At 39.3% G+C, this 27,231-nt stretch overlaps 1 protein-coding gene across 13 annotated transcripts; it reads right to left on the reverse strand.

The window, feature by feature from the left end:
• Window positions 1–1,038: 1,038 nt before the first annotated feature.
• Window positions 1,039–26,707, reverse strand: CIITA (class II major histocompatibility complex transactivator). 13 transcript variants are annotated; one of them, XM_085514728.1, is made up of 21 exons: window positions 21,625–22,181; window positions 20,890–21,083; window positions 18,796–18,936; window positions 17,914–18,042; window positions 17,422–17,481; window positions 16,012–16,095; window positions 15,309–15,359; window positions 14,627–14,773; window positions 13,256–13,396; window positions 13,061–13,117; window positions 12,372–12,437; window positions 10,244–11,960; window positions 9,969–10,142; window positions 9,798–9,869; window positions 8,567–8,647; window positions 7,362–7,454; window positions 6,339–6,422; window positions 5,520–5,603; window positions 4,816–4,899; window positions 4,311–4,403; window positions 1,039–2,808 (listed from the first exon to the last, which is right to left on the reverse strand). In XM_085514728.1, exons 3-20 carry the CDS (start codon window positions 18,917–18,919, stop codon window positions 4,331–4,333), a joined length of 3,321 nt encoding a protein of 1,106 aa, XP_085370854.1. In that variant the 5' UTR covers window positions 18,920–18,936; window positions 20,890–21,083; window positions 21,625–22,181; the 3' UTR covers window positions 1,039–2,808; window positions 4,311–4,330. The 13 variants fall into 13 exon arrangements, with proteins under 13 accessions (XP_085370854.1, XP_085370852.1, XP_085370857.1 ...); XM_085514726.1 differs by lacking the exons at window positions 20,890–21,083; window positions 21,625–22,181 and adding an exon at window positions 26,609–26,707; XM_085514731.1 differs by lacking the exon at window positions 20,890–21,083 and having other exon boundaries at window positions 21,832–22,181.
• Between the last annotated feature and the right edge of the window lie 524 nt (window positions 26,708–27,231).

Raw genomic sequence — 27,231 nt, forward strand, 5'->3', positions numbered from 1 at the left:
TAGGCACCTGTGTAAGAGCTGACAAGTTTGAAGACTCGTTAAGTTTGTGTTTGTGTGCCCATTTAGGTCTAACACAAGGAATACTGAATTTTGCTACCAAAGGCAGCATGCCTGCTGGCTCTATAGTTAGGACTTTTATACTGTTCAGAAGTAGCTTATACCAATTATTCAGGGTCACATGTATGCCATTTTAAGGACATGGTTTGGTTTTTCATAGGATCTACAGCATCTGCTGCTTGGTAATTGTTCTCCATTGTGGGTTTATGCTACGTGACTCACAGATCAAGGAATACTATTTCCACCAAGTAATTCACTGTGGAGATTCTGAACTGAAGATCAAGATTTCCCATTTCTCAGAACAGCTCAACTTCAGATATTTTAATAATGGGGAAAGTGCTCAGATTAAAAGTAGATCTGATCACCATCATAAAACAAGCTTTAGAATTTTAGCAAGGTTTCAGATCTAACAAAAAGAGTTTGGGCGCAAAGAGACAAGATAAGCGCTCTTCTCATCCTAAAAGGATATTTTGGAATGCAGATTTGAACAGTATCTTTTTTAGGGTAGCCAGTGAATTCAGTGCTCTGCACACAAGGCTCTCAACTGATGAGCCTTTCCCACGAGCTCTGTTACACAAGAGCATCCAGACTTTGATTAATTTAAAAACTTGTAACTGCTTAAAGCCCCAGATGGGTTGGAACTCGATGATCCCTGGGGATCCAACCCAAGACATTCCATAATTCTGTCATTTTTTTCCTGTTATTAGCAGGCAGCTTCAGACAGCACTTTTATACCTTCTACCTGTGGCTGCACAGCCTACCAGTTGGCGTCACAAGATCCATGGCCTGTTCAAAAAGCATTATTTCTCCATTTCCAGACCACTGAACTGGTAAGTGCTAGCAGGACCGTGCTGTCTGCCTCACACGCTGCTTGCCATTACCGTGGAATAGGAGAACCCTCAGCTTGTCATCATGTTCAGAGGTGGTTTCCCAGCGTTCCAAAGAGAAAAATGGAAATGATTTTCAACGAGTACTGCAAGCTACTGCAAAAAGGAATACTCACTTTTATTAATACTTTCAAAAAGATGTATAAAGAAGACCAAAACACTGCATCACAATTTACAATCTACATTATAAGCATACATCTCCCACTAAGAGAACAGTAGAATACCCAACACCGTTTTAGCAGTGCAGAGTGCTGTAACATTCAGCTGCCTCCATAGTAGTTAGCATATTCTTAGATTCAGTCACAGTGAAGCCTGGCTGCAGAATATATCCCTAAAGGGGCATTTGTCATCCAAAGCGTGGTTCGAGGAAGCCAAGTGGAGGGTTCACTGTAGCTCTGTGTGAGTGGAGTGTTGTAGGCTGATGGGAATGTCACACTGCATTTAGCTCAAGCTACTTCCCATTCAAGCAGCTTAAAGAGAGGAATGTAAATAAGATTTTTCCACACCTCTGGCTGGAACTTGAAGACAAGCAGATAATGAAGGAAAATATAATTTTCTAGTTAGAATTGCATTCTCCATAGTGTTTTTCACCTTGCTTTCCTGTATTATTACCTCCCTGGGGCTGGAAAAGGAGACTACTGTTTTGCTATTGCTTTTAGTAGGACCAGGATCTGGCTCAAATAACACTGAGGCCAGCAGAACAGATCCAGGTTAATTCTTTGAAACACGTGATTTCCTGTCATCGCCTAATTCTTCATAACTCTGCAGAAGCAGACCATGTCAACAACACAAAGTAGTGATTTCATTTTCAAGTATAAAATAGATATTTGTGCATTTAGTCTCACACTTGCAGGTGACAATTAAATCTCAATTCAGGTATACGAATGAGAAGAAAAATTGGCTTCAAAAGTCCAACATTTGTTTTCAGTTCCTCAGAATTTCATGCACAAATGCTTCAGCTGACACTTTGCAACCCAATCTCTTTTTGTAATAGCTTACATTGAGTGAAATTCTTTCACTAAAAATCAGAAAAGACCTCACATTTGTGAAGTTTCCATTTGTGACAGTAAAAACATTTAAGCATTTAAGTGACATTTTATGTCACTCTGAAGATTTTTGCGCACTGGGCTGGAGCTGTTTGTGTATAATTGGATTTCTGTCACATCATCAGAAAAATCCCTGGTAGTTTTTCAGTTTTAATTCGTCTCTTTTCTCCCTCCAATCTTTTTGAAGGAATCTGTAACAAGACAGTTATTTGATAAAAAATACCTTTCTAAAGACAGCATTGGTAATGAACACGAAGAAAAGAGCCACTTCTAGATTCCCAATTTCAGACTGTTTTCCAGACTGCTCATTTTTACACTTCTGACCCAGACACTTCCATTTAATCCAGATTTACAGGTGAAAACATCAACTTTGGTAGTCTAAAATAAAAACAAACGTAATCGTGCTTATCAATGGCACCACGAAACAAGTAGTTTTCATCTCGCATGACTTCAGATATTGCAGGTGCAGCAGCTTGTAGCACACTTCGATGAATCAGTGAAGAATTTTCTACTGCCAATAAGCTGGTGACTCTTGTTCACTTTTAATAGTAAAAATTATCCAGTTGTTCTTCTGTGAAACGTGTTACTTAACTGTTCATCAGTTCAAAGGAGACACAACTGAGTTTTTAAAAAGCAGTTTAAATGACCTCTTAAAAATATGTGAACTCCACCATTCACCCACTTCAAGCATCACCCAGAAGGTTCAATGTGACTTCTTTCATGTTGCCACTATCGCAAAAGTTGGCATTTAATTCCTGCTTCATAAAGCAGCAAGATAGGAAAACACAGAAGAGATCCTCCCCTCTTCTTTATGTTACCTGTGAAACAGTGGAAACAGGATATTAGATGCAAGCACGTCAGCTTAATCACCATTAACATTGCCAAGACTGCAGATATGTGCTCTGTGCTCTGAAGAAACACAACAGTGGTCAGTGGGTGCTGGATGTTTCCAGGTGGGAGACAGAATCCAGGCTTCCTTATGCTGCCAATCCTCAGTGCTAATGAAGATAAAGGCTTCCTCACATGCTCAGATACTGCACTAATGTGGTAACCTGTGCCACAAAAAATGCACTGCCAACACAAGAGGATGGTTGTGGAGAAAGATGTAAGGAGTTACAGAAAACTTTGCCCTTATGAGGCTTCCCAGCAGTGTTGTGATCCTTAATGTCTTCTCTCCAAGTAGGTATGATTTTTCAGCATGACAAAGCGTTGGTATTTCCTTGTGCTGTTTGCTATTAATCATCACTACAGCTTTTCTGTTCTGCTGTATAAAGCTGGTCTGTGAAGCTGGCACAGCACCTGAATCTTCCAAAACTTGTAGCCTGATGTGAGCTATAAAAATAGCTAAATCTGCATGTGGTGATTAGCACACTGAGAGCAAGAGTCATACAAAACTCGGGAGCAAAAGGCAACTGCAGGACTATTCAGAACAGCTGCTTAAGCAGCCTGGCAACCACTCTGCAGTGTGATGTTGGCCATTTGAAAGAAAGCTGGAGAGTCTCTGCTGTCTGACTTGACTCTGACTGCTTGGTTCTTGCAGAGATCATTTCACTGATTCATCCTGCATTATATTTTTTTCCATGGGAGCAGGAAGAAGCACATAGTGGAAAACAAGGAGTAGAAATCCTAAATGAAATCATAACTTCCTATAGCTGCCTGCTGCATCTCCATCAGGCTGGTGGTGTCAAGGCTGTAAAATCCTGGTAATCATCAGCAAGCTGTTGTTTGCTAAGGATGTAATTATTTCAAGGATCCTTGAGGCTGTGCAGGCAGAATCCATGAAGTGAAAGTGGCAGCCAGTGGAGTGGGCAAACTGCACAAAATGTACTGACAAAGACGAATGTAGAAATGAATGGTTTGCTCTCAGTACAGTACAGGCACAGGTTCATATGAAGACAAAACAGCAGTGATGTTTTTGTATTAAACAAAGAAGTGAAGTGACTTACTTCACTAAAAACATCACAAAACAATCTCTTAAGTGTATGGAACACATGAAAACAACTCAGAGCTATTTAGTTTTGCAAAACTGAAGACAGGAGATTAGCAGACCTGCTGCCAGGCACTGAACTGAGCTGAACCAGGAGCCCCTGATGAAGTTCATTATTACAGCCCTTGCAGGCTGATAGTGCTGGCATTAGGGAAATGGGAGATCAAGATGGACAGGTGAAAGGTGATCTGTTGTGATAGTGATTTGTGCCAGCATCTCTTTATGTAGCCATGTACACATAGATGCTGCTAACGTGCCTGCTGCTAATGGGACCTATGAGAATCTGCCAGAAAACCAAATCTGTCTGTCTCAAGGAGCCAGGATTTACATTACCTTTATAGGATCATCTGAACCTACACACTGATCCTAGAGTCCAGCTGCTGAAGGTGTTCAAGAACTCCATATGGAATTGTAGGATTCCACATCCTATAAGAGCAAGTTCAGAAAAAAGATTTTAGAACTTAATACATTCCGCAGTTTTTTGGGTTTTGTTTCTTTCTTATATATATGTAAACATACTGTTGTTGTTGGAGATAATGGAGTTTTGCTTTGGCTTTTCTTTTCTTCCCTCCCCCCCGTCCGCCCCCCTCCGCCCCAAATCATTCTATAGCATTATTTAAACTATGGAGCAAAGGAAAATTCATTTTCATTCCAAAGAAAGCAGTCCACTCCCCCAGACCACAGCTGACTCCGATTATAGGAGTTATTTGTGTGACTGCTTTTGTATTTTGGCATTCCTCTTAGCGCCTCTTATAAATCTGGCAAATACCAAAGATTGCATTAGCATGAGTTCTCACCCGATTTACAGACACAGCAGAGTACAGAGCAGGAGACTTACACTATATTTTTTATATGGGGACATTTTTTTAGGCTGTCAGTCAGCTGTTGGGCTCCAACACCAGTTATTTTGTTATACTGAATGCTGAGGAGGAAAAAAACCACAAAGGTCTTGTTAATTTAGATCAGATCATGTAGCAGTACCAGCGACATTTCATTCAAAAGCAAAAATACTACAGGATTGTATTTGTGGGTGAAGGGAAAGAAAGAAAATAGATCCGTGATTCAAAAAACAAACTAAAATCATTTATTATCAAGTATCTAAAAAACTAGGAAGTTACATGTCTTGGTGGTAACCTCAAGTGATTTCAGAGCATCTGTAGTGAACTGCTTGTTAAGATCTGAATGTCTGTACTCCAACTGTGTGCTTTCCCCCTTCACATGAGGCTGGGAGTGAAGCACAGCTGTTCTATAAGGACAGGCAGCAACAATTCAAGTCTTCAGTATTTCCTAGAACCACACCAGCCCTCTCAAGAATTTCCTGCTGTACTCCAGATTTTCAGGTAAATGCACATCAGGGATCATCTCTCAGCCTTTCCACAATTTTCTGTCTCAACAAATGTCAGCCTCTAAGCATAGCACAACCGCACTAAAAAGAGATTTTCCTCCTCAAATTCTGTCTCTTTTGCCTGTAGCTGGAATATCTGAATTTTCAGTATCCACACAAGCCAGTTCTCCTGGGCCGTTTCAATATTCCATACTCACTCTAGCACTCTTAAGGAAGCCATTGCAGGAAGGACTTTTGCAAGGTTTTCCGCTCCGAAATCACAAATGCTATTATTGTATAAGCTGCAGACAATAAAACCAATATAGTCACAATTGAGTTATGGGCAATGTAAACAGACTCTGTATTAGATCAAAGATTTCTAGATACGACTGGTACGCCCAAGGTATCCTTATCTAATTGCAGTTAATCTTTAAAACAATTCCATGTTCTATATCAAGGTCATAAATATCCTCCAGCTTACACAGCTACAGCAAAAACAGATCTAGAAGTTTTAGTGAATAAGGAGAAACTCCTGACATATTGGAGGAAATTAAAAATCTACACGAAAATGAAGATCAAAGCTGTGGCACACTGCATCCAGATTTCTGCATGAGCAAACTATTCCAGAATTGCAGAGCAGTTTCCTACATTCCCGTGTCACTTCATTCAGGCTTATGCCAGATATTTTAACCAAGTGGAATGGACCATTAGTACCCTATCTGCAAGCACACACTACCTCATTGCTGGCTTAGCAAGCTCTGCATAAGCTTGCAGTAGACCATGATCATGTGTGTATATTTGTATAGGGCACTATTGATCACCAGGTATTGTGAATTGGCTTTAAAAACCAGCATAGTTCTTGTTACATTCCTGAGATACGCTTCTTTGTGTTTACACTGAGTTAAATATTCACCTTCTACCTACATTGTGCAAGAATGAAATCAAAAGCCTGTCTATTGATAATTTATTCTCTTTACAGTAATTTCTGACAGTGAGGAATGTTGTATAAAACAACCCAACAGGACACAACCACTTACCTTAGTGTTGTTAATGAAGACAAGTAGGGCAGAGCTGTAGCCAGTTTCTCCGCACCCACATCTGTTATCTTATTCTGTGACAAGCTACAGTAAATGAAATTGCTTTGTTAGCTGTGCACATTTATTCTAATTGATTACAGTGTGTAACAAACTGACTTTAGATATCTTGAAGAACAAATGCGATGCTACAGTGCAAAATGATAAAGCCCCAGGTTACTGTTAACCTGAGAGATTTGCTCAGGAACTAAGACTGAATTTCAAGAATCTTTTCTTATAAACAAGATCATCCTCTGGGTTAAATTTGGCAAGTTTCTGAAAAACGAAGAGCAGTAACTTGTGTTTTCAATCAAAAAAAAGATTTACACTGGGAAGCCTAATGGCCTCAGAAGGCTGTGAAATTGGACAGTTTCAAGAGCAGAGAGCTGAAAAGGAGGAAAAGATAACAGTAAACTGCATTTTCACACTGAAAAATTCAGTCCTCTGAAGAATCAGCAGAGGGGAATCTTGATTGTGTGAGGTGGTGACTGGGGCTGGCAACTTGTTTCTCTCCCACTCCCTCATTAAAGTCAGAAGCAGCAAGATGAACTCCCTTTGAATCTCAACTTCACTTCCTTTATTTCCTCCTGCCCTTCAATGTTTGTGGCCCTCAGCATATGTCTGCCTTGGCCTGGCCCTCATTCTTCCCTGCATTGCTTTAATTTTTTGAGGCAGCTCTGGCAGAAATATTTCAATAATTCATATGTACCCTATCTTCTATTTTCTAATGCAATTTACACAAATTACATCTGTTTGGACCAAATGCAGGGAAAAAGACAAATTATAAACCTTGGGAGGAAATAAGGAATTGCAATAGAATTAAACTATTTATCTAATGAATATGCAGATTAAATATGTCCATGGATTAATTGCTCTATTGTGCCCATGGGTTAGTCTTGCCTGTGACTGTTAACACACAGTCTCCTTAGGCCCTCGGTTTAATCTACTTCTGTTTAAAAGTTCCAAATTGTTAACCCCGAAACTTACTTTAATGTTTCCAGTGACGTCAGTGTTGGAAAAACCTCAGACAGACTCTTTGCTCCTTCATCTCCTATACCATTTTCACTCAGAGCATCAAGGCTGGATGACGACAAAAAGAGAGAATTAGCTTTCCTTTGAATACAAATTTTTATGGTTTATTCACCTTAGAGAACATTCTGTATGTCTTGAGAACCTGCTTCTCAGCAGTGGCCTCAATCAGCAAGAACCATCGCACAGCTTCTCTAATAAGCTGCTTTCTGCTATTCAAATTTACAGCCTAGTCAAATGGCTTGACCCATTTCCTTTGATATGCAAATGGTTGCACTTAATGCCTTACTTCCACCATATGCTGAGGATTATTAAAATGGTTACGAAATAGCTGTGTTCCAGCAATGTTGGGATAAGATTTCCTGTGTACATAGAAACACAAAACTGATAAAATGCAGCAGAAGCCACAAATCCCTACCTAAACAGCAACTCTGCCAGGTAGGGAGCATTAGAAGTTTTTCCTCATTCAGGTATCCAAGTGGAAGAGTTTTAGGTAATCAATATTTCAGGTACTGGATCCCTTTACAATCTGACAGACAACACTAGGATACATTGGGCTTGTTTCAATTTCAGACCCTGCTGCTTTCCTATAATATCATAAAAAGATACAATACAGAGAAATGGCTTATGGGCTGAACCATTGACTAAAGGCACTCTCAAAACCCAGTACTCTTCCCACAGTCAGGACACCGAATACTGGCTATTGTTGCTACCATTGTTTCTGGTGTAAAACAGCTTAAAAATTCAGACATAACTTGTTGCCCCTGGTATAGAAAAGTGCAAAGACAGCACCAAGATTCATGGGCGGAATGAAAGCAGATACTAGCTGAGTACCTTTTTAATGTTTTTTACAAAACCTGTAAGGAGAAATAAAAAACACGTGCGCAAGCAACAGGGCACTGTAAGTAACCTCATCACTGGGTAATACCCAGGGAGGTGATAGTAGGGCTATTGAATGAGCCACTACTGAGTGCCCTAATATTGCTGAAGAGCCCTAGTTCACATTTTGTAGTTATATTCACTGAGTGTTTTTGTTGTTCAGTTTGTTCATCAAAGTAGGTAGTCCTGTTGCAAATATAGTGTTTCTTGGATAAACAAACTCCCCACTCATCATGGGCTGATGAGGTGTAGCATTAGCAAGGTTAATCCTTAGCTTTACTCACTCTAAGTGCTGCAGTGATGGAAATGATGCAAGAATTTCCACGAGTTTTAGGAATCCCTGAAGGCCACACGCAGGACCCAGACTGGAGGAAAATAAACAGACAGACACACTGGAGTTGATTCATGGTCAGGAAGGAAACAGCAGGAGTTACAAATGTGTTAAGTAAGCTCTTCCCCTACAGCCCCAGATGCCAGGCAGTTCACCTTCCTCAGAAGCAACCATTCCCTACAGTCTGCAGGAGGTATTTCTGCTCCAACAAAGTCAAAGCCAGACAGAGCAGAGCTGTTTGCACTGAGGTGGATTTTTTTTCCAATTGTTGGCAATTCAAACTAACTTAAGATGAACATTCTAGTGCAGCTTAAGGCATAAATAGAACTACAGTATTCCAGCTCTAGGCATCTGCTCATCAAATGTATCCCTCAGATGCTAATCTCATTTGGAATTCCTTTTGTATCAGAACAAGATCGGCCTAATTAAAAGGCATGGAATTTTAACCAGAATTTTAAAATTAAATGAAATTAGGAAAGGAACTGAGAAAGAAGCATAAAATCAGAAGGGAGGCCAAGCATTATAGTTCTGAACTAGGTCAGATATGCAGAACAAGAAATAGATGAAGACCTGGTGAGAGTTCTCCGCTGCACTGGTGTAAGTTCTTCCCAAATTCCCTAACATGGGATACTTTTAAGCAGTAGAAGGGAGAAATGTCTACATTTGTAAACTGCTTTACAGTCTGGAAAATGTAAGGGATAATAAACCTCATTTTTCAGGACCATGTTTCCAAGTGAATCTTCCCCCTTCCAGGAAAACTGTACTACGTACTTAATTTGGGAGGCATTCTCTGACCTTTTCCTCTCACAGGTTAAACTTGGATGGGGCAGAAGATTCGGGTAGAACAGCTGAATATTTCTGGTGAAAAATTCTTTCATGGGCATTTAGATCACAGTTTTGCATTTTGCATACTGACATGGGATCTGTATCTGAATATAAAGAGCTGAATTTTGGTAAAATCAAACAAAATTGATAGAACCACATTGATCTGAATCACTGCAGGATCCAGAAATTACTTTTCTTTTAGTTGGATGTAAATTACTAAAAGTAGTTAATATGAGCAAAATGTAAATAAATGGGTTTTACTTCATGCTTTACCATAAACTAAATACACACTGTAGACAATCCCCACGACAGCCCTAAATGTAATCAGATATCAATCATCAGAGAAGCATTTCACTTACGCAAATTCTAGTTTTCTCAGATTTTTTATGGCAGGAATTTCGTAACTGCTGCAACCAGAGGCATCTTGCACACTAAATAAATCACAGAATAAGAGCATGAGAAACATTTGAGTAACCAGGACAGTTCATTAAAAAGAATTTAAAAGGGATCCTGATCATAAACAAGCTTACCAGTTGATTATTATCTTCTGCACTTCTACAAGGTCAGAGAGGTCACTGATGTCTTTCATTGTCTTTGCCTTAAAGGGATCAAGAACAAATTTTTCTGTTGATGTTCTTAGCAGTTCATAGTCTTTTGTCTGTTCTAAATATTTCCACAGCCTGATTGTATCACTGAGGGAGGCTCTGCGAAGTGATAAAACAACAGGTATAGCTGCTGTTTCATGAAAGGGTCATCTACACACAGCTTTATGAATGACACTCGTTATCTACACAGAATGACCAACCTGAATGATGTCACATTCTTCAGGCCAACCAAGTTTTTTAGCCCATGAATGTCAATACTGCTGTTTTGCAAATCCAAGGAAAATTCTTTTCTTGACCTTTCCAAAGTAGAGGACAGAACATGGACATCAGGTGGTGTAAGAACAACACCCAGAAAGGATAAGTCTGGCCTGAGTCTTAAGGCCACGTGCTGCAGGAGATAATCACTTTGTGTTTCATAAATACAGTGCAAAAGCCCAAGTAACCTCTCTGGGCAGAGGTTGTTTATTTGCAACCTTTTAATATATTTCAGCAGCATTTTCTGCTTCTTGGTTGATTTTTTTACACCTTTGTTTAAAAGGGAGCAGAAGTAAGTGTCATCCTGGAGGAATAACAGCCCAGCCAAAAACCGAGGCACTAAATGTAACCAGTCATAAGGTTTCTTCTTTTTGGATGGAAAAGACAGGTACTTTATTAGACTTTTGTCCTTGATGCCTTCTGCTAGTATAAGGTGAAGTGCACCCAAGAAATTCTGAATGACAAAATCAGAGAACATAGTCCCATATTCCTCTTCTCCTGTACCTGAATGTTTGGGGAATGCAAATGGCAGGAAAAATCCGTTCTTCAGAGCAAACTCTTTAACTTTCATAGAAGGAAGAAGATCACTCTTCATGGCACTTTGTTGCTTTTCTTCAAGACACCAGGCAATACAGGCGAGCAAAGCAAGATTCTCTTGACTGTGTGCAAGTGTAACATCTGTAACATCTTTCTGTGTAGGCGTTATTTTTTGCTGAACAAATTTCAGGAAGAGTGTAGTAAGAGTTGAAGGAAGGCCTTGGTCTCCCATTTCAAGTATTGTCTCACAGAGAAAACAAACAAATCTACACATAACAGGGCTGTAACAATGACTGAAGAGGTACTCAGACTCCTTGATTAAATCCAGTGCATTATTGCATGAGGATAATCCTTCAAAATATTTGGTTATGTACAGTTCTCTCTGCCAAGGGGAAAATCCTACTATTTCAATAGTCTTATCCACTTTGGACACATACTGGCACACCTTTTCTTTTGTTCTTGCTGTAAGTAATAACGTACAGCCATTGAGTATCTTCTTTTGGGTGAGACCTGAAAGCAGCTCCTTCACGCGGCACAAGTCTTTGATAGGGTGGCTGGCTGCACAATGAGGAAAATTCTCATGGCCATGCAACCCTTCCAAACCATCAAAAACCAGAAGGACCTTAGTAGAATTTTGAAGTATGTACTCGAAGATCTCTTTGCTTCCCTCCTGAGGTTTTACAAAAAAATCAAGAAGTAGATCCTTCAAGCTGTACCACTTTTCAGGCAAACTTATTTGTTTGCAGTCAAACCAAAAGACAAATTCAAACTGAGGAAACTCGCCGTTGGACCAGTCCTGGCAGATCTTCTGAACAAGAATGCTTTTGCCCATTCCTGCTTTTCCCAGCACCACAATCACTTTAGTCTCTAACTCTTTGCCTCCTGGGATTTCAAATATTTGGTCTCTTTCAAGGACTGTCTTTTCCTTCCCTTGCTCACTGTAAGTTACCGAATCCTTTTCCGCTGATTTTACACTGTTCTTCCCAGGCTTGGTTTCAATTTGGCTTTGCCTAAGTGTACCATCAACATACATGTGATCAAGAGACATTTCACGCTCCACAGACACAGATTTGCATACATCTCGGAAGTAATCCATAAGCGATGTACAGAAAGCTTCCACCGACCCTAGAGAAAAAACACACATGCAAACTGAAGAAACCAGTCCAAAAATGACAACACTGCTTCAGGGTGCTTTAAGCACATGACTGTAATATGGTCAAAATACACTGATTCCCATAAAGCATGTAGGCCTGAATTTATCTAGCTCCAGTTACTTTAGTTAAGACTGCAGTAATGGTATCTAAAGATATCTATGGAAGTGATAAAACTGATAAAGACTAATCGCTTGGGTAGGACGTATAGCTAGATGTCCAAAGGTTACAGGTCTAAGATCTCAAAAGCAGGAATTGAGCTCAGGGCAGTTGGAACAACTTAACAGATTGCTGAGAATGACAATTCCTAAAACAAGGTTCTATTCTGCTCAGAAGGATAAACAGCAAATTGTGGAAGTTTCAAGTTCAAAGGAAATAAACTCACTTGGTCTTCTTGAAGTTTCTTCAGAAAGAATTACTGGAACTTGGACTTCTTTGAACATTTCTAATCCTGAAACACAACAATATACTTGAGAAAGATATTCAAATAGTTACTGATTCATCTTTACTAATTTTAACAGGAAAATGAATCCAAGTAATTCCTACTTCAAAATTGTGCGTTTGTGGGCTGGGTTCGCCACCAGATGGCAACAAAACACTAAACTGCGAGCAGCTGTAATCACCAGATTACACAGAGATTGGAAAGAGGGGAACTACTGAAAACAAATCTCCCTGCACTCTCAGTGTTGAAAGGAAAGTAGAGAGGAAAGTCTGCTTTCCCAGCTTGGACTGTTACAGCCTGAAAAAGACTCTGATCTATTTATAAGCCTTTCTGTATACTATGCTTCTGTATTGTTTAGTTAAATGAGACATTGGTTTTACAGTTCCAATAGAAGCTGAATTTTCTGTAATTGACCCTGTGGATCTACAAGCCCTTACCTGCCTCATACTTTGGACTACACTAAGCAGCCAGTCATCAATATAAAGCATGAAATGCCACTGGTGTTGTTTTTTTTTCTTGAATGAAGTCAACTTTAGTAACACCAGCAGGGATGAACTGGCTTTGAATACAAGGAAGTATTTCTTCCCCCTGATCCAAAGTACTGTATATATGCAAACTGATGTTATACTTACCATTTAAATTAACTTGAAAACTTGGGGATACCATTAATTCAGAGGAGGAATTCAGTGCTGACAAGAAACAAATGAGAGTTTTCAGTTTATCACAGCTATTAGTGAATGAAATGAGAGAGTCGAGTACTTATATTAACAGCAATGACTTTTCCAGTACTTTCTGACTATTTATGCAGATAAAAGTATAGTTCTTACCTGGATATTTTATAGCATTAGATGTGCCATTTCCAAGAAAATAATTAATTTTCTGCTGAGCAGGATCCACAAAGTCTATGTTCTCTCTGTTGTCTTTCATGCTAAGTGGCAGACAGTCTGGAATCAAAGGTACTGAAGACCCTGAAACAGCAGTATCATTACTCTCCTGTTTTCAGTCTTATTGTTTCAAAAGGTTTCTAAAAACAACAACTAAACAGCCTTCTCAAAGATAATTATCTTTTTTGTACTTTCTGGGCAAATACTTCCAGCAGAGACTTTATGAAACAGAACTGCATGACTTTATGTTTTTTTACAGCTCATGAAGTCACATGAGGGACACAGACCCCATCAGAATCAACTCTTAAAAGGTAACATAAGTGGGAAATACAGGGGATTACCCAGTGTTGAGTGACCGCTGTGTCTTGACAGTCAAACGACAAAGTCCATTAACATTAAGGCAGTGTACTCAGGGCAAAATCCATAAATGTACAGACCACAGATCAAGAAGAGAGAAAGTGTATCGATACTACAGATCAGAATGAATGTTTGCCCTTTGCACAGAACTGCATAACACAGCTGTACAAGCAGCCAGTGACCATCCTCCCTCTGACCTTAAACCAGGGAATTTTTTGTTGATTGGGTGTTTGTAACTCAGTCATACATAGCTCTGAGGTTCTGTCATGTGACAGAACTTCTTCCACTACTTCATGCTGTTTCACCTAGATTCACAGAGATACCCCCAGACTTCAAAATTACACAAAGCTTTTGGATTCATTCCCAGCATAGGTTTAACAGCAAGAGGTATTAGATTGTGAGTCTTTGTCATTAGCACTTGCCAGTGCAGCCTGCACACCTGCTTTATAGAACATGATCAAACCAAGGTGGCTACTCGGCCCATCACTTGGATAACATTCACTTTTTGAGAATAAATTCCACACTAGATTTTGGTCTGCTATTGCAAAGACACAGATGGCACGTATCACTTAAATACAATCACCTAGCAGCCCTTTACAAACACCTGGATGAGAAAGAAATTGGAACTAAACAAAAGTTTGTTCTCGAAAATTTTACTATTTCCTATTCTTTTAAGACCAATAGTTAACTTTTATATTAGTTTATATTAAATAACTCTGATCTCTTCTTTATTAACCTGCACTTCACCAATTAAACAGAAGATTCGTTCTATTCAATTAGGGGCAAATTTATCTTGAACATTTTCATTTTGTTAGTGAGCGTCTCAATTTTAAGTCTTGGACTGAAATAGCTGTTAAATTGTTTTCCACACTAATGTTCACAGTCAGTGACCAAACTTACAAGATGCAATAAAACAACCAGTGTAAGAGTGCACAGCTACAGCTGTGTGGTACATACCAGGAATTACAAAACTTCCCAGTGCATTGATAGCAGGAACTGAAAAGGACATGTGCTGGTGAGTTAGTGAGGTGCAGTCAGATGAATGGCTGAATGGAGACATCGTAAGGAAACATCCATTCCCTGTTGGTACTGCAGGGGCATCCACTTAAAAGTAAAAAGAAAAATGAGATAAAAACCAAAAAGAGAAAGTTACTCCATTGCTAGAAGCTGGGGGGGCTATGGAAGAGGTATTAATAAATATCATAAAATGGATCAATGATATTATAAAAACCTGATTCTTTCCTGGTATTGATCCTCTTTTGTTCAGTCACATAATACATCATAAATCAAAGGTGTACATGAAAAAAGTTACAGTTTGTCATTGCTCCAGTTCTCCACTGGTCTTCTTTATGCCCTCAGGTGGGTTTAGAAAAGTTCAACTGTGCCTCTCTAGACACAGACAAAGTCATTTTTCTATCATGAATTGGACTGCAAGTAAGAATGCATAAGAAGCATGTGATTCTACAGCAGTTTCTACTTGACTGGAAGCACTGAAGCATGAAAGTGCACCACCATGCTAATTGTAAAATGTATGTCAGCTGATCTTTACAAGGCAGAGCTACATGTAACACAGGAAGGCACTATGGAACATGAGGCAATGTATGGTCAATAATCTTTTCCTATTCAGCCAGTATCTTACCAATTTTCTTGTATTTAGGTTCTGAAGCATCAGAGCAATTCTCTGCAGAGCCTAAAAAGGATGGAAGAAAGGGGACAGTAAATGACAGAAAGAGAAGTCAGTTTGTTGTTTTTAAGTTTCCATTGTAGAAACTTATTTTAACACTTGAAAGTAAAAGAGGATGCTAACAAGTTCAATCAATTCAGCTACTTCAGAACTGCATGAGTCCAGTACATTAAACATGAATGTGAATAGTGCTGTATTAGTTTACTGTGATCCTGAAGTTTGACTTTGGCTCTAGATTTTGATTTTGATTTTGATTTTGATTTTTTGCCAGAAATAATGTAGCATTGCTGTTTTTCTTACTGTTAAAGAGGAAATAGTTGAACTAATGCTTGCTAAGCTGTAGATACACTGCAAACAAAGTTGACACTGTCACATAGAAAACAACAACAACAAAAAAGTTGGGGGGAGGGAGAGGAATATAACACGGTTAATGTCATGTTACAGGAAAACAAATTCTGCAAATTGTGAAGAATGTTCTGGGGGGAGTTTTCACTTCATGTCTACACAGGATAAGAAAAATCAGGGGAAGCACATCTGCTTGTGTCACTGAAGAGCTACATGAGAAATGCACTGAGGCTGCATATAAAACCAGAGTACTCTAATCCAAATTTTGAATCCAAACTCTAGAGCCTTTCAGGCTCTCATTGTTTTTACTTACTTCTTTTGTGACATTTCTGCATCTTTACGTCAGTGAATTTCTCAGTGTTTTCAAGAGCCATTTCATCCAAAATAAGGCTCCCTGCTAAAAAGATGAAATATTGCAAATCTCAACCTTTGTTCTTCTAGAAATGTTACAGGAGGAGATAAAAGTGAGAGAATGACACAAGAAGACAGCAGTGATGAAACATGATCCAAATAAGAGATGAATGACAAAAATCATTCTGCAAAACACACCCAAATCTATAGGATCTAGAAAGCCCTCAGAACTCCAGCCATAGATTCTGTCACTCTCTGTTAGTTTTCAGAGTGAAGACATTGATGTACTGTGAGAAATTCAGTGGCTACTTAAACACTACTAATTATGTGCAAATAATTAAACATCATAGCTGGATCTCAGCTAGATTGGAGCATTTGTGTGATCTCTGTACCAGTAAAGGTTCTCAGTCACTATATATATGAAAAAAATTAATTCTTTTAGAGGAAAAGTAAAAGTTTCTAAACTGTTCATATATTTTTTGTGTTATAAAACAGTGAAGCTACCTGTACCATTGTTCTACAGGAAAATACATAAATATTAATATAGGATCTCATTTCCTCCATGATCAGCACCAGTTTTGCCATTAGGTTCAACCTCTTCACTCTGAATTCTAAATACACCAGGGAGAGGTAAAAAACATTTTAAAGGTCACATGGGCATCTTGTAGCCAGAATTAATTGTCCTGGATATGGTGTGACCTTTAGCAAGCAATTTCAAATTACTTTCCCCAAGCATAAAAGAGGATGTGCAGATATTGTGTGAATCTTTCTGAATCTATATATTTCTCAGTAGCCACACATTAATACAGATTCTCTAGAACAGTAAACTGCTGCATTTGTGCCACAGTCAGAACTCAAGATGTCAAGCAAATATCTCCGATCAAGTACTGATATGAAGAAATCATTCACTGCGTATATTTTTACCATTCCTGCGTAGATCTGGGAGAAGTAAATGCTGACATGGTTTCTCAGGCAACTTAGTGCATCCTAGACAGAAATAAGGGTGCATGAACGGAATTTTTACATGTGATAAGTCCTCTTGGTGTGTCAGGCTTATCGAATATATGCACATCATCTGTGTCAAATGCTGATAAGCTTCTTGTAGGCATATACTGCAAGTCAAGGAATGCCTACCCTATTGCTTTGTTTGGCCACAGATACAACTGCTATCACAGAGAAAATCCTGCAAAAAACAATATATCCCCAGAATTCGTCAGGACACAGTTCCTGGGTGAGAGAAAGCTGAAGGTGGACAGGGATAGCTGATGACAGAAACCCTGCTAGTGTTCTAATTATGAGCATGAAGTACAGTGCAAGGTGTTATCCAGAACTCTGTCATGATGAAAATTAAACTTGTCTACATAAATCTTACCAAAAGCATCTTCCACCTGCTTCTCATGCGGATCCTTGAGTACATATTCTGCTAATTCAGCTACAAAGAAGAAAAGAGACAGGAAAACAGTAATACCACACTATATTTCACAGTAAAAATTGTTTACTACTTTTCACAGAGTTCTGCAATATAACTGAAATAACAGAGTTAAATTAAGATTTTCTTGTAAATTGTTGGTCAGGAAACAAAGAACATGAGAAAGGAGAAGTGGAGACAGGAAGTATTAAGCAGAAGAAGCCATTAATAGAGAGATTTTCCCCTGACAACCACTGGCTGCTGTTCATCTGTTTCCCCACAATGCATGGTTTTAGGTACCAAGGTTAGACTCATTGTGCATGAGGACCCTTGAATATATGCCACTGCTTCAGAGTGAAAATAGAATTTGTAAGAAAGATCGGTTGACCAAATGGGTAGAAAAGAATGATCATGTTAAGATATCAAGTGTTGAAAAAAAAAAGAAAGCTTTCATACCTATTCTAGCATAAGCATCTCTGGCACTGGAAGAGAGATACAATTCATCCTCATTTTCTTCATTTTCCACCGTACACAGGAAATCCATATTATTAAATTGTTCATAGTTGCAGGTATCAATTTCAGGATCTAGAATGAAAAAGGAGTTAGCATTGGTTTTACAGATACCATAGCTAAGGACACATCACTACACACCCTCGTAGTCTCTTCCCCATCTTTCTTTTAAGCCTTCTTTAAGTATTGCAAGGCTCCAATGAGATCATCCTAGAGCCTTCTCTTTCTCAGGCTAAACAACCCCAGCTCTCACAGCTTGCCTCCATAGGAGAGGTGCTCTAGACCTCTGAGCATCTTTGTGCCTTCCTCTGAACCTGCTCCAACTGCTCCAATGTCTTTCTTGTGCAGGGGGCCCCAGAGCTGAAGCACCACTGCCAGTGGGGTCTCACAGGGGTGGAGCAGAGGGGAAGAATCATCTCCCTCACCCTTCTGGTCACGGTTCTTCTGATGTAGCATGGAATAGGATTGACTTTCTGTGCTGCAAGTGCACATTGCCAGCTCATGTCAAGTTTTTAATCAACCAGTTCCCCCAAGTTCTTCAGCTCAGAGAGGCTCTCCATCCACTCACTCTCCAGTTGGCACTGATGTTTGGGATTGCTCTGGACCAGGTTCAGCACCTTGCACTTGTCTTTAAATACGTGGTATTTTCTGGAAGCAGTCACTGTTTTATATACTTATACGGACAAAGTTATCATACTGCAAAACAAAGTACCTTGTGAATTCAGTCCAGCCACCACAATGAACTGCCATTGGATGGCCACTTAATCTTGAAGAGGTGTCAATGACTTCTATCTAAATTATTCAAGTGCTTTTTAGTGCATTACTAACCTGCAAAAAATTCGACTTCATTTCCAGATGACTTAGGATCTGAGAATGTAAATAGATGCACTGGATCAATATCACAAAGCAGCAAATCGAGATAGCCATTTTCAGGCACAGATGCTGAATCCATGATTTGTCTCTTGTTGTCTGAAATCAGATCACAAAACAGTGAGCTATGACAGAGACAACTTTTGTCAATCAAAAGTAAAAGTCTAGCACTGTGGCTTTCTGTTGATCATAAGCCATTGAAATCTGACAGCACTTGAACTGTTCTCATTGGTCTTATGGGTGAGTCTCATTGCTATCTGCATCTAGGTCTGTAATTTTAAGTCAGTCGTATGAGACTCACCCATTTTTCACTCTATTCAAGAGATTGGGATACTGCAGTCTGACCATGTGGCCCAAAACAACCTGGCAAGTACTAAATAAAGTGCAACTTCTGTAACTTCATCAGACTATAAGTGGTGCAAGCACAGATGGAGCAGTTATTGAGGTAATGAGGAGACTGCAGTGAAGAGGATAGAAGTACCCCATGCTGTACAGCTTTGACAATGTCTGTTCAGGGTCAGCAGCTTCTGGCTGGGATGTTGCATCCGAGCTCATGAGACTTGTAGACATCACTAGGAGACATCCCCTCAGCACAGAAAAGAACTCCAAAAGATCGCACAGCTATTTTATATAGCTCTTCCCCAAACCCTATGGTTTACTTTGTATGATCACATTGGGAATTCATTTCTGGTAACAGGGCACTTGCTGGCACAATTATCCCAGTAATTTTAAAATCCATTTTCTTTCCAGACTTAGCAATATCTGCCTGCACTAGACAAATTAAAAAAAAAAAGCATTTAAACTATAGATACATTAAGAACTTGTGTGAGTACCTGCTCATGAGCTAAGAATTGATAAGCATTTTAGAGTGCCATACAAAATCCAGAGAACTCTCTGTGTACTCCTGTGCTCCCTGCTGCTCTCCCACATTTCTGTATGGACTGGGAACTGCTTTGTTTCTATGTTTCTTTAGATAAAGTTTATCTGTCCTCCATCTCATTTTAAATCCCTTCTGTATGGTTCCAGTTAGTGCAGCAAGCGCCAGCATAAGCTCAAACATTCCACAGATAGTGGGATAACTGTACATGTTGGTTACTCATCATCTTTATCAATTTCCACAACAAATATTGGCTTCTCAGTGCTTACAGATCTCTGATATAATTGCTATCTGTGTTGATGATCCAAGTCATTCAATCCACCATAATACTCAGATACTAACGTGAAATGGACAACCAGAAAATTTTCCAGTCTGCATCCTGTTAAAATAGCTGGTCACACACTGCAACCATGGAAGTTTCAGACTGGTATTGAGAATCATATTTTGAGGTGAAGGCAGCAAGCAGAACCAGTCACACTACCACAAGCTACTTTCTTATGAACTAATCCTCATTTCCTTCCCAGTCCTGAGTGGAGCTGTCCCTTTGTGCATCTTGGAAATGGACCTCTCTGCATTCTTCTGCAGAGGACACACAAATCTAGAGCTAAACCTTAGGAGAGCAGGTGGACACAGCAACACCCCACGTTGTAGGAGTGACCTACACTCAGGTACTTCTCATTTTTCATACCGTGTGGCCTCATTACATTACCAACATTACAAAAAATTGTGGTTATTGCCTGCCCTACTATAAATGGAAAGCAGAAGTTGACAAACCTTCATGAGAACCAAGAAGGAGGTTATAAACATATCACGTTAATTTCTCAAATTGTTGCTGCACGCTCTGTGTTGAATTAATGTAAAATCTAAACAAGTTGGGCCTTGCAGAACATCCATGGCCCTGGAAAACGTACAACAGAAGAACCTTGCCTTACAATTTAATTTTTATATCAGTTTAGGAAGCAAAGTGCCCAGCTTATATTTAGCACTGGAAGTTTGGGGTTCTATTTCAAACCTATGAGAAGCTTATGTCTGAAAGCCCGTTTATCTTTTCCTGCTGTATCATGTGATTAAACAAAAGATAATACTTTAACCAAACAGCAGGCATCTTACTTATGCAGTAGTCTAAAATGGAAGAACTGAGATGATGCTGGAAAAGAATCTGCTGTATGTCCTACCTTACTCTCCTTTGCTTCCATCAGATGAGTTTAGAGCAGTTTGAAAAAGTACAGATGTCAGCCAGAAGGATTTTCTGCCTTTCTGTGAACTTCATCGTATAGTGACGAACAACAGATTAGAGAAACAAACCCCAAAGCCTCACCAGTCTTGCCTGGTCGATAGCTCAGTGTGGGCAGGCTGCTCATGTGCTGTCCTGCAGGTGTCAGAGTTGAGAAAATCTCTGAGAGCAGAATTTGACTCCTGAACCCAGCAGTGCCTCTGCTGTCACAGCTGTGCCCCTCTCTCCCATCTCAGCAGGGAGGTGATATGAAGTGGCAGAGCAGACCCCTTGCCTATATTTTACCAGACAAACTACCTTCATATTCAGAGACCTCCTCCATCAGAACCTCTACCCTCCTAAACCAGAACATTTTCTTGCCAGAGGAGTCAGAAGAACAGAAACTAGCTAGTTTATTCCAATACTCTGCAGTTTCACTTTCCGTATAAACAGTAGCTATACAGAGTACAAGCATGTTCCCCTCAAAACCTGAAACTATACATTTTCAAACAATTAATGTAACTAAAAGTCCTCCAAAATCTCACCCCCTCTACTTCAGACTTCATCCTAAGAATACTTCAAGCAATACAAGTCCAGGTGTTGATAAACAAGACAGTAACAGTTCTTCACAGCAGGTAAGATAAGATGAATTCATCATGACAAAAGCATAGCAGTGGAGAATTGAGCAAAAACTGACCTTAGGAAAGCAGGTGGTTCCTGTTCCTTCAATTTGGATTCAGCACCAGAACAGCGGGAGAGCTGCTCTCACTGCTCCGTTCATAGAAATAAGGAGGAAATGAGCCAGGCAAGTCACAGCTGAAATGTTAGAGGCTTAGGGGAATTCCTAAGAGGAAAACTAAGAGGAAGCTTCCTTCCAGCAGCCCTGTACAGTAAGCATTGGTACCTGTCACTCGCCACAGCTACGAAGAGCCCGCACTTGCTGCTTGGTAGGAACGGAACCATTTATCCACTTGGAAACTGAAACTGGTTGTGAGTTGGCGGAACAAGGTTTGGTGTTCCCCAGAATTCTCAGTTTTTCTCCCATTTCAAATCTGTCCCAAAGTCACACAGTTTAACAGTCCCTTGCAAAGAATAAAGCAGGCAGCATGCAAACACTCTTACCTTGATGCTCCATTTGCTCAAACAGAAGTGAAAGTGTCCTTCACATGGTTACAAACCGCCAAAACAAAGCCAATTTGGTACCTTCTGCAAATGGCTTTTGCCCTTGGTCCAAACTGACAAGTATGGTGCTCTATGCAAGATAAAACTTGTCTAACTTACACGACATTCAGAGTTTGCTGGTACCACCATTTAGCAGACAGTGTTTATTCATCTAATGAATCTCAGACTGAGTCACACCTTGCTGGTGCCTATCTGGAATAAGACAAAGATGAAAATTAACTTACCTAATGAGTGTTCCTACCACAATGCCTATAATTACTTCCGCTTGACAATGCGACCCTGTTTTCCTATTTTTCAATTCTTTTTTATTATTATTATTATGCAAAGACCTACACAAGTTGGAAACTGCTTAAAAAAGTGAACTTATCCTCAAATGAGCAAATGCTTCTTGTAAGTGATAGCTTCTAACAAAGTTCCAGGGTTTGAAGGGGAAAGGAAAGCAGTGAGATTTGATCAAGTCAGTGGTATCCAGGACTTGCAAGTTTTTGGTCAGCCACTTGGTAATAGTTAGCTTCCTCACAAGGCAGCAGCAGGTCCTATGAGCAAAGCAGCTGCTGATCTGTGAAAGCCTTTTTCCTTTAGCTCCACTTCCACCAGGTTCCGTGGGAACACGTTAACCTAGAAGAGATAAAGCTCTTTCTTTCCTGGGAACAGTCATTGCAAGGAAAACCCCTAGAAATCAGGTGGGGTTATTGTTAATGCAGCACAACCCCACAAATCACAGGCTCCTTTATCAGTCCCATAGGCAAACTTCATCATTCCTAAGGCTGTAATCCCTAGGAATAATCAATGTACTTCAAGATTGAAAGTTTGGAGAACAAACAAGTTTAGTTGTTTACTGTAATTCCAATTAATGTAGCTACACTTTGTGCACAACAGCCATAGCTGCTAAGGAACATAAGGAAAGAATTGCTGGAGCAAATCAGAGTACTGGTTCATCTAATGGACTAATCTCTAATGACGGTCTCAGACACAGAGTATAAAGAGGATAGGAGTCTGCGAGACAGCTGAGAAGTGCCTAAACTCTTTAGATGAGCACCTGCTTTTGTGCTTCAGTTTTTGCTGATTCAAAATGAAGACAAGCTGCTCTACAGCAAAAGGAGCAAGCAAAATGTACCAGGAAGTACTGGAAGCACTGCAAAATTGATGTAAATGATGCACTTTGCAAGTGGAGGAAATCTGAAGCTTTCTCAACCAGATATTATAAAGATTATTCCAGACCTGCTGGTATCAGTCTGTTCCTGATCTGTGCTGTCTTTGCCAAGTGAAAGTCATTGAACACAGATCTGATAATGAACAGATTGGAAAAAGAAACTTAAAAAAATAAATAAAAAATTGCTTCAAAGGAAGTTTAGTCAAATAGTTTGAGTCATTTCCTGGTAAACGTATATTTTTGAAGCTACTTCTTTAAGCTTTGCTTCTAATTACAAAATCTAGAAAATAGTGACAATGGTTGAACATGCGATGGATGAAGACTAATGCTTATTCTGGTATACTTTGGTTTCCCTCTGTCATGTCTTCAATTAATCCAAGCTTTGTGACAGAAATACAGAGTCAGGCATGACAGGATTATGATTTTGGGATGAAGATTTTAGGCATGAGCATTACAAAAATGAGAAGCAGCGGATGTGTTTACAAGCATCTCAGGGATTTAATTAAAAGCAGACTATATGTTGTCCCAGCTTATGTCACCTTAGGCTACTTGCTGTGATTTTCCACATTTAAATATGACTCCTTGGTATTAATTTGAATGTAAGAACAGCACTAAGATCTTCCAGTTCAGTATTTTCCCACTAATAAACTATCTTATTTCTTCTCAGAAATGCCCTGAAAAGCGTTGCCCAAAACCATATTACAGGAGAGGAAAAACTTCACACACAGCCCTGTGCTGCAGCCCAGTGTTCTCCCATCAGTTTTACAAGACTATCTGCATATTCTACTAATTATTCTTTCATTATCCTTTTAGAATTGTTTTCTAAAAGTCATTCTGAGTAATTTAACTAAGCTGAAGTTATCTTTCACACAGGATGGACCATGTTGGGATTATCCCAACGCTATTTCTGTTCTCCATTATACACAACATTAATCTTCTGATGGGCAAGACTTAAAAGTTAAGTAAGTTTACAAACTCACAATTATAAGGACTTCAAATTTTTATCTTCCCTTCTGCCAACTAAGAACCTCACAATTCTTGAATCCAGCTTCTTAAGTCATTAAGTTCCCCCTCTCCTTAAACATGCAGTGGTCTGTTACAGATACTGTAATTTTTGTGCTTATAGGCAGCTGGAATTTGCAATAGAGAATGTTCTTCCTATACACGCTTGAAAAAGATGAGTGATATCCTGACCATGAGCTTTCAGGATGGGTCATGAACAAATCCTGCTCAGGGTATCAATGGTTGAGATGTCAGTTGACAAAAACTGACCTTACTGTGGTCATTGACCTACTTTGCATTTCTCATTCTACAAAGATATCAAGGATTAAATTTTATTATGGACTGACTATGTAAATGACTATTGGAGAGCTATCCTAAATGGGTGGACCTGCTTTTAGCTGCTCTTGGGTTACATTCTGCTCTCTTCTCTTCCTTGGCTGCTCCCCACTGATGCACTTTGCACTATGTCAGAATGCAATAAACAAAAGTAAATCTTTAACAATACAAAAAGAGAAATCTGATTTACCAGATAAGTACTTGGTTCCTGTTGGCTCATTGACTGTCGTGCTTTGAGGTTTATTGACACAGAGGTTTAAACAATAGTGGATACTCAAAGTGTTCAAATACAGATCCTATTTTTCCTTAAATGTCAGTGATATCTTCCTAGGTAGGTCCTCTCTGTCTTTTTGCATGGAGTAAGGCCTGGTGATACTCCTTGGGTATCACATCTTCCTTCAGCATGAGGTTAAGCAATGCATGGTCATCAGAAGCCGTAGCACCCAAAATAATCCTTCTTACTCTAGGTAGGATCTCCTTAAAAAGATTTATACTTGCATCTTAAGACGCATAAAGGAGGTTTGAACAAAATATGAACTTCAACTAAAATAAAAGATTCACTCAGTCAGCATCAAAAAGATGAAGTGAAAAAAAAAGTTGAAAGACTTTGGCCTGCAATAGCAGAGGTGTTTCCTCATTTGAGTTAGGCTTTAAACAACACTTCCAAGAATAAACAACTTCTTCACGAGAAGACAAAACAACACAATTCTTCCAAGCATTAATAAAAGATGTGGTCACTTGAAAATAAAATAATACCAAAAATGCTTGTCTCATTGAAGAGGATTACTATGCAGTATCTTTGTCTCCCAGTAGAGGTGGAGTGTGAGCACACCAGTGGACATGCCAAGGTCACTGCTAAACACACCCCTGCATGAGGGATAGATTTAAAACTTGGAGGTTCCAAGGCAGAATTAGAGATTAGGTTGTGAATGAATTCTTTCAGGAAAGCCAAACAAGACAGAACCAGGGTAGAAAGCCAAGGCTCTGGGCAAAACCTGGAACACCCTCTTCATTCAGGTATTTATGAACACTGACAAGACCCCCAGAGCCTTCTCCAGGCTGAACAGCACTGGCTCTCTCAGCTCCTATCCCTTCATCATCTATATTGGGATTCTTTCCAGTATGTCCTTGTCTCTCCTGTACTGGGGGGCCCAGTAAGTATCTTATTATTATAGCATAATGTACAGCTATAAGATAAATACTGCAACAAAATTTCTAGGGCTGTTTGAAGGCTTATAGAATCTTTAACATCCAGTCTACTGTGTGACTGCCAAACAAGAATGGAGGTCAACTATGGGATAAGGATTTAAATACCCAAATATTTTTCTTATTATTTGCTTGGCAGTTTCACTTCCTTGAACACTGCCATAATTTCTTTTCGGATTCCTTTTTATGGGCAAAGAAAGAGCTCATATCCATAGGGTAGTTCCCTCCAGATGCAGACAAGCAAGTAAAAAAATATCTTGTGTTATATCATGAGGATCGCCACTAAAGCATGAGGAAAGCAGGTATTTTATGTTTCACACCTGTAGCGGTTTCTCCTTGCAAAGGTTCCCGGGAAAGTACAGCAAAAGGAAGTGATTGTAGGCTTCTTAAATCACATACAATATTGTTTTGTTTATTTTTTCTTTTTATGCTGGATTTCAAACAGACCAAAAGTAGGATTGCCTTTGCACAGGTATTAGAGTATAAGGATTATAACTGATCCATGTTTTACTCTTCCCACACATTTGCAGGAAGCCTGCTTTCTGCACAGCTGTCCCCAGCTTTTGCTGGACTGTAGGAAAAGATATTAAGCAAGTAATGTGCTAGAAGTACTCTCTGCCTTTGACTTAGAAATTGATTATCTTGTAGCTATGAGTAAAATGAGCAAAAGGGGCCTACAGCAGCATTAAACTTTGAAAACTTGACTCAACTTGTAGCTCTGCTAATTTGCTATTTTGGACAAATACATGATTTTTATTTCTTCTTCTGTGTTTGCATTTGTAAAATCAAAAGATTCTCTTACCATCTTGACACAGGTAAAATCTGCTAAGGCTCATGACACATCGCAATGCCAGGTACCAAAAGCTGGCCTACATTGGTACGTTCCAGATGCTTCACACCCCTAGGAAAAATAGTGAAATTAATTGCCAAGATTACTATGGCTATTTGGATTTCAAAATTCATGTAGATTGATATTTACTTAGAAGTGAGACTTCCTCTCAACAAAGAAATCAAAAGCATAAGTTCTCCTTTCTAACTAACTTTCCTCTTTGAAACATATCATAACACAAACAATGCATATGAAAAAGGAGAACTAAGCCAGACTGTATATTTTTGCTATTCATTGCTTCTCACGTTGCCACTGTTTAGAATTTTCTAGATTTCTTTTCCTTTGGACTTTCAGAAAAAGCTACTATTGTGATCCTTAAAGAGAGACACCCTGACTACATCACATCACTTATCCACTTTAGTGTATGTGTTATTTAAAGAGAATTCTTGGGCAGATAAGCTGTGTTGATAAATAAACACATTTATCTGTGATGCAAGTTACTGACATGCCAGTGCTACCCGCATACAGCAGCTCCAGAAGGGCAAGTGTAGCTTCTTATACTTGCATTGTAGGAGCAATGGAGACACATGAAAAGT

This window comes from Coturnix japonica, chromosome 13 (genome assembly GCF_054131305.1).
Source record: "Coturnix japonica strain WE chromosome 13, WE-NBRP24, whole genome shotgun sequence".
NCBI classification, from domain to species: domain Eukaryota; kingdom Metazoa; phylum Chordata; class Aves; order Galliformes; family Phasianidae; genus Coturnix; species Coturnix japonica.